This window comes from Phalaenopsis equestris, unplaced genomic scaffold, assembly GCF_001263595.1.
Source record: "Phalaenopsis equestris unplaced genomic scaffold, ASM126359v1 Scaffold001151, whole genome shotgun sequence".
NCBI classification, from domain to species: Eukaryota; Viridiplantae; Streptophyta; class Magnoliopsida; order Asparagales; family Orchidaceae; genus Phalaenopsis; species Phalaenopsis equestris.
Window position 1 is genome coordinate 280,344 of NW_018165590.1, and position 13,746 is coordinate 294,089.

The following is a 13,746-nucleotide window of genomic DNA, read 5'->3' on the forward strand; positions in this document are numbered from 1 at the left end:
TATGTCATCAACTATTAATCGAATCATAGCACACAAAACTTTTATGATTAGGATTGTACCCCATAAAAGCACATCGTACTGACTGAGCTGCCAACTTATGACGTTCATGAGCAGGTAGATGAATAAAACAAACTCATATGAAAGTATGCATCATATAATAATTAGAATGTTTATCAAAAAGTCGATAGTAGGGAGACTCATACTTCAATTATTGAGATGGTAAACGATTAATAAGATAAATTGTAGTTGATAAAGCTTCAGTCCAAAATTTAGCTGGAACAGAAAATTCTATCAGTAATGTGCGCATAGTATCCAACGCACAGTATCTAATAGATGTCGATTTTTTCATTCAGCAACTTCATTTTGTTGCGGTGTATAGGGACATGAACTTTGTGAAACAATACTTTTGTTAGGGAGAAATTCTTGAAACTCATGAGACATGTATTCATCGCTATTGTCAGATCGTAAGGTTTTAATGCAAGCGGAGAACCGAGTTTCAACATATGCTAAAAATATTTGAAATGCAGCAATACTTCTGCTTTGGAACGCAAAAAATAGATCCAAATAAATCGACTATAATCATCAATAAATGTCACAAAATATCTATATTGAGCATTTGAAATAACTGGCGTAATTCCCCAAACATCACTATGAATAATGTCAAAACATTTATTGGCATGACTGTCTGAAAAAGGAAAATGTAATGTCTTAATTTTTCCAAATTTACAAGCAGAACAGTCAACTACTAAACTATTATCTGTAGAATAAAGAACAATTTTAAGTAAATGCTTCAACACCATATCTAAAAGTTGACTATTCTGTAAATCTGGTAGCATAGAATTCAAAAAACAATCTAAAAAGAATTGTTGTTGATCGAAATCAACCATAAATCAAAGAAAGCCAAGATATCCAAAGATATCAAAAAAAAAAATCTCAATCGTTGGTCTAAATCAACCTAAAAGATTCAAAAAATCGTGCCGAAAAGATTCAAAAAATAGTGCACTGCCTTAAATTAGGAGACGAGTCCAAAGCCAAAGCAGAAACCCCAGATCCTCAGAGTGCCACGACCTAGAAAGTATATCGGCGTTGAAATACGCCGAATATACCAAAGTCAAAGATACAGATGCGAGAGCCAAGAGGAAGCAGTCGAGCGGTCGAGCGGTCGAGCGGTCGAGCGGTCGAGCGGAAGTTCGGTCAGTCGAACAGAGGAAGCGGTCGAGCGACAGCGGCAGTTCGGGAACAGGGAAGCGGTCGAGCGGTAGCGACAGTGCGGGAATAGAGGAAGCGGTCGAGAGGTAGCGGCAGTTCGAACGGTCGAGCGAACGGCACAGATGAAGCAATTAGGACGAACAGGACGAGCTCTCCAGGCGAAGCAGACGACTCCAAAGATTCAGATGCTAAATATTCGACGTGGCTCTGATACCATATCAATATTTTAAGCAAATAGGCTGAATGTTTTTTCCTTTGCTTTCATTTTAATAAATAATAGTCTGTACAATCTATTTTAAATACATAATATATTGTATAATTTATTTTAGGTAACTAAATTAATACATATTCCTAATCTAAATATTCAGCTAAAAGGAAAGAATCTTGAATCTAGTGCAAATATAATATTTCCTTCTTTGCAACATTGCGAAGAAGGAAACTCTTTATTCTGTCTGATTTCTTTTATTCTTGATTGATAACCCAATATGTTGTTGGCATAAAAAATGTGGCTAGTAATTAGTACTTATAAGCAACAAACCTGAATTCTACTTTCTTCATTCCAAGAGCTCAATCCATGCCTCAGCAAAGTCACCCTTTTTGAAGAAGACAATAACTCATCACTAAGTGATGTCGCTCCTCTGAAATCATATGCACCACCAGTCACTGGAAAATGAATCTCAGTTCCGTTTCGTGTTGGAACATTGTTGATACTATCTTGAGCTACAATTGTAAGTCTTCTCATCTGTCCTGCACAAGGAAAAGAAGAAACAACTGAGATGCCAATTTCGCTAAATAAGTATAAAATTTCAAATATGCATGGGAAGCAGATGAAAACCAATAAGAAAAAATATGTATTAAATTTTTCAATTCAATGTGTTCAAATATTGTTGGCGATGAAAATTGGCATAGCTAGAATCATTTTTTAAGCTAAATCTTGCATCATATACAACTCAAGAGAAATAGCATGCAGATTATTAAAAATAACTGATTACCTGAAATCATATTCAACAACCAACTGCTATGTGTGAAGAAAAGAGTCTAGTTGGAGGACGCAACAAAAGGGTCATATAAGGAGATGAATTCATGGCAATGTTTTTTTTTCCAGTACTTTGAAGATGCTTAAGACTTCTGTAAAAATGGGCGAGGATGCATAGATCCAGATTATGGTTGTCATTTAAATGCAAACTAGTTGCATTGTATCACTACTTAATTCTTTAGTGACCCTACAATGAGGACAGTTATGTTTTTTTTTTTTTTTTTTGGCTCAGTTTGGAACATTTGCATAATGTACGCACTTGAGCTATATATGTAAAATTGCCCACACTGTAGCTTACCAAAAATGATGCTTAGTTGGAAGAAGTAGCTTCAACAAACTGTAGGAACAAATCTCACAAACCACAAGCTGGAAAACCAGTTTTTGTCATGGTATCGAGTACACTAGGGAAGATCTGTTAACCGTGGCATGCTATACATACTATGCATTTGGTAATTTTATAAACTTAAAACTGGATCCAATGGACCATCCACTTAGATTTTGGGAGCTGCTTACAGAGTCAGTTCGTGGTAGAAAGCATACGTTCGTCCTCCCAGGTGTTGTTTGGCTTACCACATAGAAAATACAGTTTCATTTAAGCCACAACATGGTTAAAGTTGATTTAGTTGAATATAATGTGCTAGGGAAACAAACTATGAAGTCAAATAGCTTTATTTCAACAAACGGAGACCCAGAAAAAGACCTCCTTCAGGCTGAAGGCAAGTTACTTCACGTGCAAATGGATAAACATCCAACTGCAACTCAGAAAAACTGTATAGCCTTAAAACGTGAGTTGTTATTTAGGCAACAAAGCATAGACTTTGGCCCCCAAAAGCTTGGATTAACCTCTCAATTACTGTACATAGCCTAATAACCGTAAAAGCTCAAAACGATCGAGCATCAAAAACTACAATCCACAAAAGCTCAATTGAAGTTGTATCAGCTGAGCATAGCTTGAGTCAATCCATAAGAAACCAAGTATAGCCTAAGGGTCTCAAAAAGTATAATTGGCCTCTCAAAAATTGCATGGCCTAAACTCCACAAAAGTCAAGTCAAACAAGTAAAGCCTCCACACCCCAATAGATCGGCTATAATCATTCTGATCGGACAAAGTTGGATGGCCATAGAGCATAGACTTTGGCCCTCAAAAGCTTCAATGCAACTCATGTTTAAAAATATTATTGAAAATTCTTATTAATTTTTTCATCAAGTTTGAGCCTGATGTGTAGCATGCCAATAATTTAATCGAATAGTATTATTACTAAAAATAAATGTATTCATAATTTTTGAATAAAAAAAGCAATAATTCACTTCATTATTTCAAATTATAAAAATAGGAAAAAATGACTTTTTTTTATTCATATACTTATCCCAGAAATATTTTCATTATCAAACTTAAATTAAAATATATATATATATAAGTTTTAATCCATTAATTGAACTATTTCAAAATTTTCAATATATAGTAATATAAAAAAAAACTTCGAAAGTATATACAAAAGAAGAAAAAAATAAAAAATATAAAATAATTTAACATAAAAAAAAGGTTCATTTAATGTAGCTTTTGCTATTACTTTTGTAGTAGGAAAACAACTAAGGAAATAAAGAAGCTTAGAAAAAGAAGTATTTTTATGGACAAAATTAGAAGATACCTTTTTGGCCTTTAGTTGGTTCACATTAGCTATTTTGGGAAAAAGATTTAAAAATAATAATTAAAACTCTGCTTAAAAATTTCTAAAACAAAAATGAAAAATGTAAGTTGGCCACACACCCAAATGCACGCAGACCGCATATGCATGATTTTAAACTCAGAAAATCTTGGATGAAAAACAAAACTCTCAACCACTAGGCTGGGATGGCTTGCATAAAATAGAATTAAATAAATATTTTAGCAAGCTGCTTATTAACTATCAGATAAATATTAAATATCAGATAAACATTCTTACCAATGTACATGAAAAAGCAGGGCAATGTTTAAGCTTAGTCATTTCTATTTCAAACTTTTAAAATTTTATTAAAGCTTGTTCAATGATCAAAATAATGAACATAAATTAGCCTATGAATGAATATTAATTTGTTCATCAAGTATGCTAGTTCACATACATCTCTGCTTGAAATAATAATGCATAAGCCCTTAATGTGTCATGCATTATTTAAAAATTTGTGCAAATTAAAAAAAAAACATTAAAAATCGAACAATATAAGAGAAAAAATATCCTTAAAAAACAAAATATCATATAAAGAAAATATAAAGTTTCTTTAACATAAATGAAGGCAAAGGCGAAGCTACAGTGGGAGCTCTGAGAGTAATACCCCATTGGCCTTACTCTTAATTTTTTTTTTATATAAAATCCTAAATCCCGCCTTCCTTTCTCCATTTCTAATCTCATATAAACAATAGGAGTTGTAGTGTTGCATCACGAGCTCCGCCGCCACCCCTACATGTGAGTCTCAATTTCTTCTTCTCCTCCTTGTTCCTCCAATCTTTCATTTGCTGGTAACTTGTTTGGGTAAGACGTGTCATAGAAATATCTTATTTTGAAGCTGGAGATTTACTTTATTATGTCTTGTTTTCTATCTTCTATTAAAATTGGACGATGGATTTCATTATTTCGTAGCTATGTGATGGATAAAGGTTACAATTATGCGGTTCATGCCTGTTTTATAGAACAGTATTTCAATGTAAATATCAGAATTTGAAGGAAAAAAAAGAGTACTAAGTCTTCCAATCATTTTTTTTTTCTTTTTTCCTTTTTTTTTTGTTGCCAAAATTCAATGAAATGAGTGAACATAAATTTTTAAACCCGAACTTGGTTTTATGGTATTATGTCATGTTTAATTTTAGCTATTTCCGTTAAAATTTTCTAAAAACAGTTATGTTAATGTAACCATTTTTTCAAGTTATTTGCCTGTCTATCCTGTTTGTTGTTTCTGTGTAGTCATTATGTAAATTGTGGCTTGTCCAAATATGTGAATCATTTTTCTTTCAGAAACATATGCATGCTTAGCATTTCTTGTTAGTTAACAATTGTCTTATCTAGAGTTTTTTATCTCAGCTCTTTGAATCTTCAGCTTCAAAATAAAAGTAGAAATTATAGAACACATTTTTTATACAATTTTTCATTCCAACATATATCTATCATTTCTAAATTAAGATGTCAATTAAGAAAATTTAAAAACCATCAATATTATGATCAGGCCTGGATGAAAAAGATTAAAAATAATTTGTGCCTTCACTGACGCAGGAGCTTGGGGATGAACCGGCCCCGGCCGGTTCAGGCAAGAGAAGGTTTGCTCCAGCAAGAGGCTAGGCCAAACCCCTCCTCCTTTTCATTGGGCGGGAATTATTTCCCCCTTTCTTGTTTTTGTTTCCCACCTATTCATCTTTCTATTTATAAATGTGTTTGTTGTCCTAGGGTAGTTTTTGACTTCTTATTTTTAGGTTTCTGTTCAATTTGTCGTCAACATCTATTTTTCCCTGCTAGGGCTATATCTGAAAGGTGAGGAGGTGTTCCGACTGTCACTCGTCTAAGGTGGGGATCTTCTCCGAAAGTTTGAGGAGTGCTTTGAGAGTAACTTGATCCAACGTGGATACTTATCTTCCCTTATTCCCCTCCACCATTTCCCCCTCACAAGCTCTCAACCAGCCACCCCTGATTCCCCTTCCCGTCGAGCCGCTGGAACTCCCAGAACCCCGCTGCTTGTCGCGCTCATCTCCTAGATCACGTTTGCATGCTGGTTGGCCGTCGTTCCTCCCTCCCATGACTTCCTTCCTACTCGCCTCCTCGTGACCATTCCAGTCCTCCCGATACCACCACCATGTCGTAACACCCTTACTCCCCTTCTTACAAAAGTCTGTCATGAATTCACCCCGCCTATTTCGACCCCAATCCTCCTGCCACCTTTCAGTCGCAGCCTTCCCTCGGCCAACCAGTGACCCTTCCCCTCCAACCGCAAACTCCCATCCTCCAGCCGACTGCTTCAAGCAACACTCTACATCCCTTTCCAACCACCTCCAACGCCCCGCTGCTGCCATCTCAATCATAGCCCACCACTTCGCCCTAGCCCTAGAGTGCTCAGTTGTGTTGTAATGTTATTTTTAGATTGTCAGTGTCGTTGTAACCTATTTAAAATTTTTCAACAATAATATTTTGTTTCTATCGTGATTTGGGTTAACTCCGGTATCAATTGCTATCAGAGCTAGCCTAACCAGTCCTATCCTAAGGTTTCCTAGCATCTGCCTTACCCCTTCATCAAAAAAAGTTTCTTTCTTACTCTCAAACTATGGCCAAAACTTTGATCTAATCATAATTTCCCCTAATCAGCAACCTTAAATCATTTTTTTACCCTCCTTCACCTCCCACCCCAAACCCTAACCATGCCACAATAAAGATATATGCTTGAGCCTACAATAGAAGATATACATTGAGAGATCTACTGACTTCAGCGGAGATTGACGGACATTGAGTATGACACCCCGGAGGGACTTACCCTCGATGGTAACAGGGAAAGTGAAAGAGGAGAAGTGATGAAAATTTCAACCCCTTCAATAGGGAGGATTTTAGTGATAAAGATGAAAGGCCACAACATTTCGGAATCCAGTATCAGAGGCCTGCAAAGGAGATATCAGTTCGAAGACACAAAGACTATAGAATCAAGGTGGATCTACCAGAGTTTGAGGGAGGTATGGATGTAGATGAATTCATTGATCGGATACAATCTGTTGAAAAAATCTTTAAATATAAAGACGTGTCAGAGGATAAGCGAGTAAAATTAGTTATTATCAAGTTGAAAAAGAGCGGCTTTGTGGGGGGAGAACTTCTAAAAACAGAAAAAAAGCAAAGGCAGTGATAAGATTATTAAGTGAGAGAAAATGAAGAAGGCAACGCCGAAGAAATATCTTCCACCTCATTACCACCAAAACATGTTTTTGAGACTTCACCTGCAACAGCGATACCTTTTAGTGGAGTTCACATCACAGTTCGACCAATTACAAATGAAATGTTAGTTGATCGAACTGGAAGGCACACTGTAGCCCACTATCTTGAGGGCCTAAAGCCCGATATTAGCAATGTGGTGCAGCTGCAACTTTATTAGTCACTTAGAGATGTCCAAACTTTAGCATTAAAAGTGGAGAGGCAGTAGAAACAGAGCAGACTACTACCACCAGTCAGGCAGTCACCTACAGTTCGAGACACCAACAAGAGCATGTTGAGAAAATTGATTCGGATAAGGATAGAGCCACCTCCAGTGAAAAGAATCTTGAGAAGAGTAACACCCCTATTACAGTCCCCACAAGAAAATGCTTCAAATGCCACGAACTTGGGCACATTGCCTCCAGTTGCCCGACTAGCCCGGTCTTGCCTTTTATCAAGCATGGTGTCATGGAGGAGATTAGCCACGAGGAAAAAGTTGAAGAACAAGATGATGTGTATCATCTGTCACCGGATAAAAGAGTGGCACTCGTGGTTCGACGGGTCCTACAGACTTAGGATACAAGGGATTCACAGTAGCTTTGTCACAATATATATTATACTCATTTCAATATGAATGGGTAGGTATGCAGTATCATCATCGATGGAAGGAATGGTAAGAACGTGACATTTATGTAAATGGTACAAAAATTGGGTCTCATAACTCAGAGAGACTCCTAGCCATATTCTTTGACGTGGCTAAAGAAGGAAAACAACGTCAACATTGACAAGAAGTGCTTCGTGGAGTCTTAGATCGAGAGCCAGTTGCAAGATCAGGAGTGGTGCAAAGTGGTCCCTATCGATGCCTGCAACCTTTTATTGAGGAGACCGTGTCAATTTGACCGGAGAATTCAGTACAGTGGATTTAGAAACACATATTCCTTCATCAAGGATGGGAAGTGCATAGTCCTCCCTTCGACGAAGCACGAGATCAAAGGCGCTCTTGCCAACAGAGCAACATTGATGGGACTTGTTTTGGTGATGACAACGGATGATAGGACTAAGACATCAGTTCTAGACATGAGGGCACAACAAAGAGCATTTTAGGACATCATGCTCGATACCTTACCACCAGTGCCACCACTATGTGGGGAGGTTCAGGTTACCCCCACTTCATATATTGTTAAGCCAACCGTGGATGACCTTAGGAGTATTTAGTAGCAGAGGTGAGACATGCAGGATTAGTTCAGTTCAAAAATAGACTCACAAAAGGTTAGACTGATGTGGATGTTTGCTTGTAAGTTGGGACCGATCCTTAGATGCCTTGGAGAATAATGCAATTGTCAGTGGGATCCAAGTGCTACTAAAATTACATAAGAAGAGCCAAAAGTTTCGACGAATAAAGTAGAAGCTACCCCAACCCGAGAGACTGATTCAGGGGCTTAGAGAAGGTTTGGTCCAGCTAGGGGCTAAACTAGCCCCCTCCATCTTTTCAATGGGCGGGAATGATTTCCCCCTTCCTATTTTCATTTTCCGTTTATCCATCTATTTATATGTGTTTGCTGTCCTAGTGTAGTTTTTGCCTGTCTGTTTTCAGATTTTGGTTCAGCTTGCCATCAGCGACTGTTTTCCCCATCTAGGGTTGTATCCGAAGGAGAAGAGGTGCATCGGCTGTAGCTCATCCGAGGTGATGATCTTCTCCAAATGTTCGAGAGGTGTTCCAACTGTAACTCGATCCCGCGAGGATACCTATCTTCCCTTATTCCTCTCCATCGTTCTCCCCTCACATGATCCCACCCCTGATTCCCCTTCCCATCAGACCGTTGGAACCCCAAGAACCCCCTGTTGCTTGTCACGCCCATCTCCTGGGTCGCGTTCTACTTCTCGGTCAATCGTTGTTCCTCCTTCCGTAACTTCCTTCCTACCCGCCTCCTTTTCGCGACCATTCCAGTCCTCCTGATACCAAGACTCTATCATAGCACCCCTACCCCCCTTCTCACAGGATTTTGTCGTGAATTTACCCCGCTTATTCTAACCCCAATCCCGCTGCCACCTTCCAATCGCAACTTGCTCCCCTCAGCCAACCCGTGACCCTTCCCCTCCAACCGCAAACTCCCCTCCTCCAGCTGACTACTTTTAGCAAACCCCTGTCCCATTCCTACCACCTCCAATGCCTCGTTGTCGCCATCCCAACACAACCTACCACTTTGCTCTAGCCCTAGAGTGTTCCTTTGTGTTGTGTTGTTATTTTTCAATTGTCAGTGTCGTTGTTGTAACCTAGTTTGAGTTTCAACAATTATATTTTGTTTCTGTTGTGGTTTAAATTAACTCCAGTATCACTAAATAAAATTCCTGACTTTGCCCTTGAATGAAGTAACAAAATAAAATCAAATTGAAAAATAAAATATAATCGCAAATAATGCAATTAAATTTATACATAAACATAGAATGGTTGTAGCCATACATACCATTAGAAAAAAAGATTGCTGATTAGGCTTAAAATATGGTAAATAGTTTGTTTGCAAGTTGCATATTCATCAAAAACACAATCATCACAAAAAATAATATAAAAATAAAAAATAGTGTTATCTACTTTATATTATCATCTCCCAAATCATAATCTTCAAGACCCTCGTACTTTTAATAATCAATCTACGTGTGCTAAGCTAGAAAAAAAATCATTTTATTTTAGCTTGATGTAAAATGCAATAGTTTCCCTTAAACCAAGAACTCTAACAAGGGTAAACCATGACAACTCTTCTTCACGGCATACTAATTTATCTTTTCTTAATACCAAACACTTATTTACATTGACATTGACAAAATTTATGCAACTCAAAGAAACCAAACCTACATAATAATAAAATCATAACAAATCGACAAAGAAACTGATTGACAATGTCCACCGATTTTTTACCGACTTTCTGACTAAATGATTCATCAAGCATTGTTGGCTGACGATTCTTATGGACTGTATGCCAATTCTCAAAGAAAATTCTCAGGGGTGAACATGCCACCTTAAATCTTCTACAAAACCGATAAACGATCAACCGCTAAATTTTTAACTAGTTATCGACTGAATTATATACAGGAATACAGGCATACTGATACGATGTAAATTTATGTGATTTTGTTGTTTTATATGCTATATTTTTTTTCCTATTTATCATGATTTTTACACTTGCAGTTACATGAGTTGAAGATGTGTTACAGAGCTAAAAAATAAAGCGAGCAAAATTGTCGGACTGTTGTACTTTCCTATTTATCATGATTTTACACTTGTAGAAAGTTTTTTTGTGGTATTTTGCAGTTACATGAGTTGAAGATGTGTTACAGAGCCAAAAAATAAAGCGAGCAAAATTGTCGGACTGTTGTAATTATGCCACTTGTTGGCTTAAGTACGCAAGCCCCAATGTGTATCTGGCGTAATTACGTCGGGATTAGGTGTAGCTATGTAGGTCTGCGGCTTAATTACATCAAGCTCGGACATAGCTATGCTGACGCTAGTCGAAGTGTTATTTTGGCATATTTTTGCATGGTGAAGTTGGCAAGTGATATATAAAGAGATGCATTGGGACATCCTGAGGGAACTTGACAGCACTTTAGAGGTTTCTTTCAGCAAAAGGTTTCATTGTTAGGCCTTAGGGTTTCCCTTCCTCCTTCCTTGGAAAGAAACTCCTGGGGTTAGTTTTCCTTTAAGATTTGAGAGGTTGTGTATGACAAGGAGATTGAGTGTTATGGTGTGTGGAAGATCGAGGAGGGCGCTTCATTGTACGGTGAGGATGTGGTGTATTGCGGATAACGCTCGACTTAGTTGTAAGTTTGTGTACTTTATTGCAGAGAACACATGGTGTATGGCGGTTTCCCTATAAAAGGCTACCTGGAAGGGATCATAAGAAACAATGTTTTGCCTCAACGAGCTTACAAAAGAACTACCCTTACAGATTTTACCTGGAAGGGATCATAAGAAATAATGTTTTGCCTCAACGAGCTTACAAAAGAACCACCCTTACAGATTTCTTTCTCCTATGACATTTTGGCTTTCTTTCAAGGCTCCTCTTCAAATTTCAATTAGGACTCTTATTCCGTCTTGAAACAAAGCTCCTGCCCCCTACGACGAAGAATCACCTCCACATGGACGAGCAAAACCCTCATCTCTTCCAAAAGAACTTTGAGCTCTCTCAAAGGCAAAAAATATCAGATGAAATATACAGGGATCCACATTCGTTCATACATGACCCTACAAAAACCCAAAGGGAATGCAATTATTTAAACTTGAATAAATATCAGAGTACCTTTTATGACCTCTAACTTAACTTTTGTAATTATTTCTTAAAAAAATTTGAACGAATTTAAAAAAAAACATTATGATACAAAATGCATTTGAACTCACTTCTTCAGTCAAAACTTACTTCCTCAAAATAAAATCACCCAATTGAATAGAAATAGAACCCTCATTAGACCTCAAAAGGCAGGATAAGTAAATCAAAATAGATCTTTTTCAGGGGAGAGCGAAGACACCCAAGAAAAGAGCAAATTTCAATCATCAAAATAAATACAGAGACTACTCCTTGAAAAACAAAATATAGTGCCCCTAGGCAAAGGCCATTCCTGAAATGTAATTGATAACAGAGAAATTCAATTCCATGTAGGATAAACAAATGAACCCCCAAGGATAAAAGGATTCATTTCCAAGATAATCCTCATCACCTCAAAGGACTCGAAGAAGTAAAAATGATATTCATTCACTTATTCTTCTCGCGGAAATCCAATAAAAAAGACGAGAGAATCGGGAAACTTAATGCATACACAAATACGAGTATATAAAAATTTTCGTTAATTTCCTCTTACTGGATCAAGCCCACCTACATAAGTGGTTGAATCGAGCCCACCTACATAAGTGGCTGAATCGAGCCCACCTATCGATTCGATCGTTATCATTTTCCTTGAAAGGACAACCTAGCTCGTCAGTGCAATGGCAGCTATTGGAGGAAACCATCATCATTAATAAGAAGTCGTCATGAACAATAAGAACATCCGTCAATCCGTTAACAAAAGACAATGCTTGACTCTTGAGATTCAATTTTTCCAATCCAAGTATCTGTGATGGTCGTCGTATCAGTAATAACTTACATCTACTTCACAGTCTTTCCATCAAAATTGGAGAAATGCAACATACAGTACAAGATATATTATTTCAATTTTGTTATTGTTTTTCTCTCTTATGTATAAAAGGGGAGGAAAAATGATAGATGAAGGATCCTTTTCTCTTTCTTCCTTCATTGGAGACTGCTTGCGATCTCCATTTTCTCTTTTCTTTATGAAATGTCGAAACTCTGGGAAATTCGAGGAGTCGCTTCCCTCCAACTTACCAGAGATTTGAATTTAATATACTTCTTAAGTTTCCCTCAAAAGACTCTCATCTATCTCTCTCTATCACTCTCTCAAAGTCTTTTTACGGAGTTGTATGCACTCACAAATGATATTAGATCCTACGTCTCAAAAGGATTTAACAAACACAATCATTGACACCACATACTAACCATGCTCTCACATTTCTTCATGCTGCAAGAAATCCCACTTCTGGCAATGGTAAGTTGCTTGAGAAATAATAAATAGGATTAACTAGCTGCTGATGAGGGCCGCAAAAAAAAAGTTAATAATAAGTTTCAATTAATCCAAAAACACATTTAGCTTGCACAACTGATCTGAGGTTCAGAGCAGAGTTGAAGAAATCGAGATGGATGGCTCAAATCAATTGAAAACAATCCCTGATCACCGAAAACAACATTTTTTTTTAAATGAATCAAACGTCGCCCATTTCATTCCGTCTTCAGTACAAATTAGCGCATAGAATCAGTCCACGAGAACCAGGCAAGGAAAGTATACATCAAATGCTCCAAAAACCAAAAAGAAAAAAACATACCAATGTCTCGAGGTGGCCGGCTTGGCGTAAACAACGGAAATCCAGTCCTGTGCCCGGCATCAGTTGAGAGCTGCAACAACAACGGAGACAGCAAAGGCGACGGCGAAGGACGAATGCTAAGGAGGAAAGCGGATCCCATAGGCGCGATTTTGACTTCTGATCATCACCGAGAAAGAGCGAATGGAAACAGAGTAAGCTTAAAGCGTTAGTGGCGCCTTGTTAGCCTTATCCAGAATGGAATAGTCTACAGATCCTCTGGGGTATTTCGGGTAGAGGTTGGGAGGCAAGCAATCTTGGGCAATCCAATGTCCTAACTCACCCTTAAAAATAGGAAGATTTACATACATACCCTGACTTTTTTTGTATTTGCATATATAACACAAACTTCAATTGTAACATACATGCTGCATTGCTTACGCATAAAGAGGTGAATTTCATTTTTTTTTCAAGTTAAAATCATCATATTTTTGATATGATATGATAGATTTGCAGATATAAATGTAATAATAAAAGTATAGCTGCTAGATATGTAAATATATAAGAATTGGGTGGTATATATGTAAATGCCACTAAAGTATAATTAAATAACTTTTAGAGAATTTTACATATACATACCGAATAATTCTTATATATTTAGTTATCTAACACTTAATATTTGATATTTA

At 37.2% G+C, this 13,746-nt stretch overlaps 1 protein-coding gene across 2 annotated transcripts in view; it reads right to left on the reverse strand.

The window, feature by feature from the left end:
• Positions 1–13,355, reverse strand: part of LOC110033366 (probable 2-carboxy-D-arabinitol-1-phosphatase) — a 32,558-nt gene extending 19,203 nt beyond the window's left edge. Inside the window, exons 1-2 of one of the 2 annotated variants that reach the window (XM_020737316.1) lie at positions 13,082–13,214; positions 1,748–1,951 (exon numbers count right to left, since the gene is read on the reverse strand). In XM_020737316.1, the coding sequence (XP_020592975.1) occupies positions 1,748–1,951; positions 13,082–13,141 (264 nt within the window). In that variant the 5' untranslated portion in view covers positions 13,142–13,214. Of the gene's footprint in view, positions 1–1,747; positions 1,957–13,081 lie in introns of both variants that reach the window. The other variant, XM_020737315.1, reaches the window with a different exon arrangement.
• Positions 13,356–13,746: the final 391 nt, after the last annotated feature.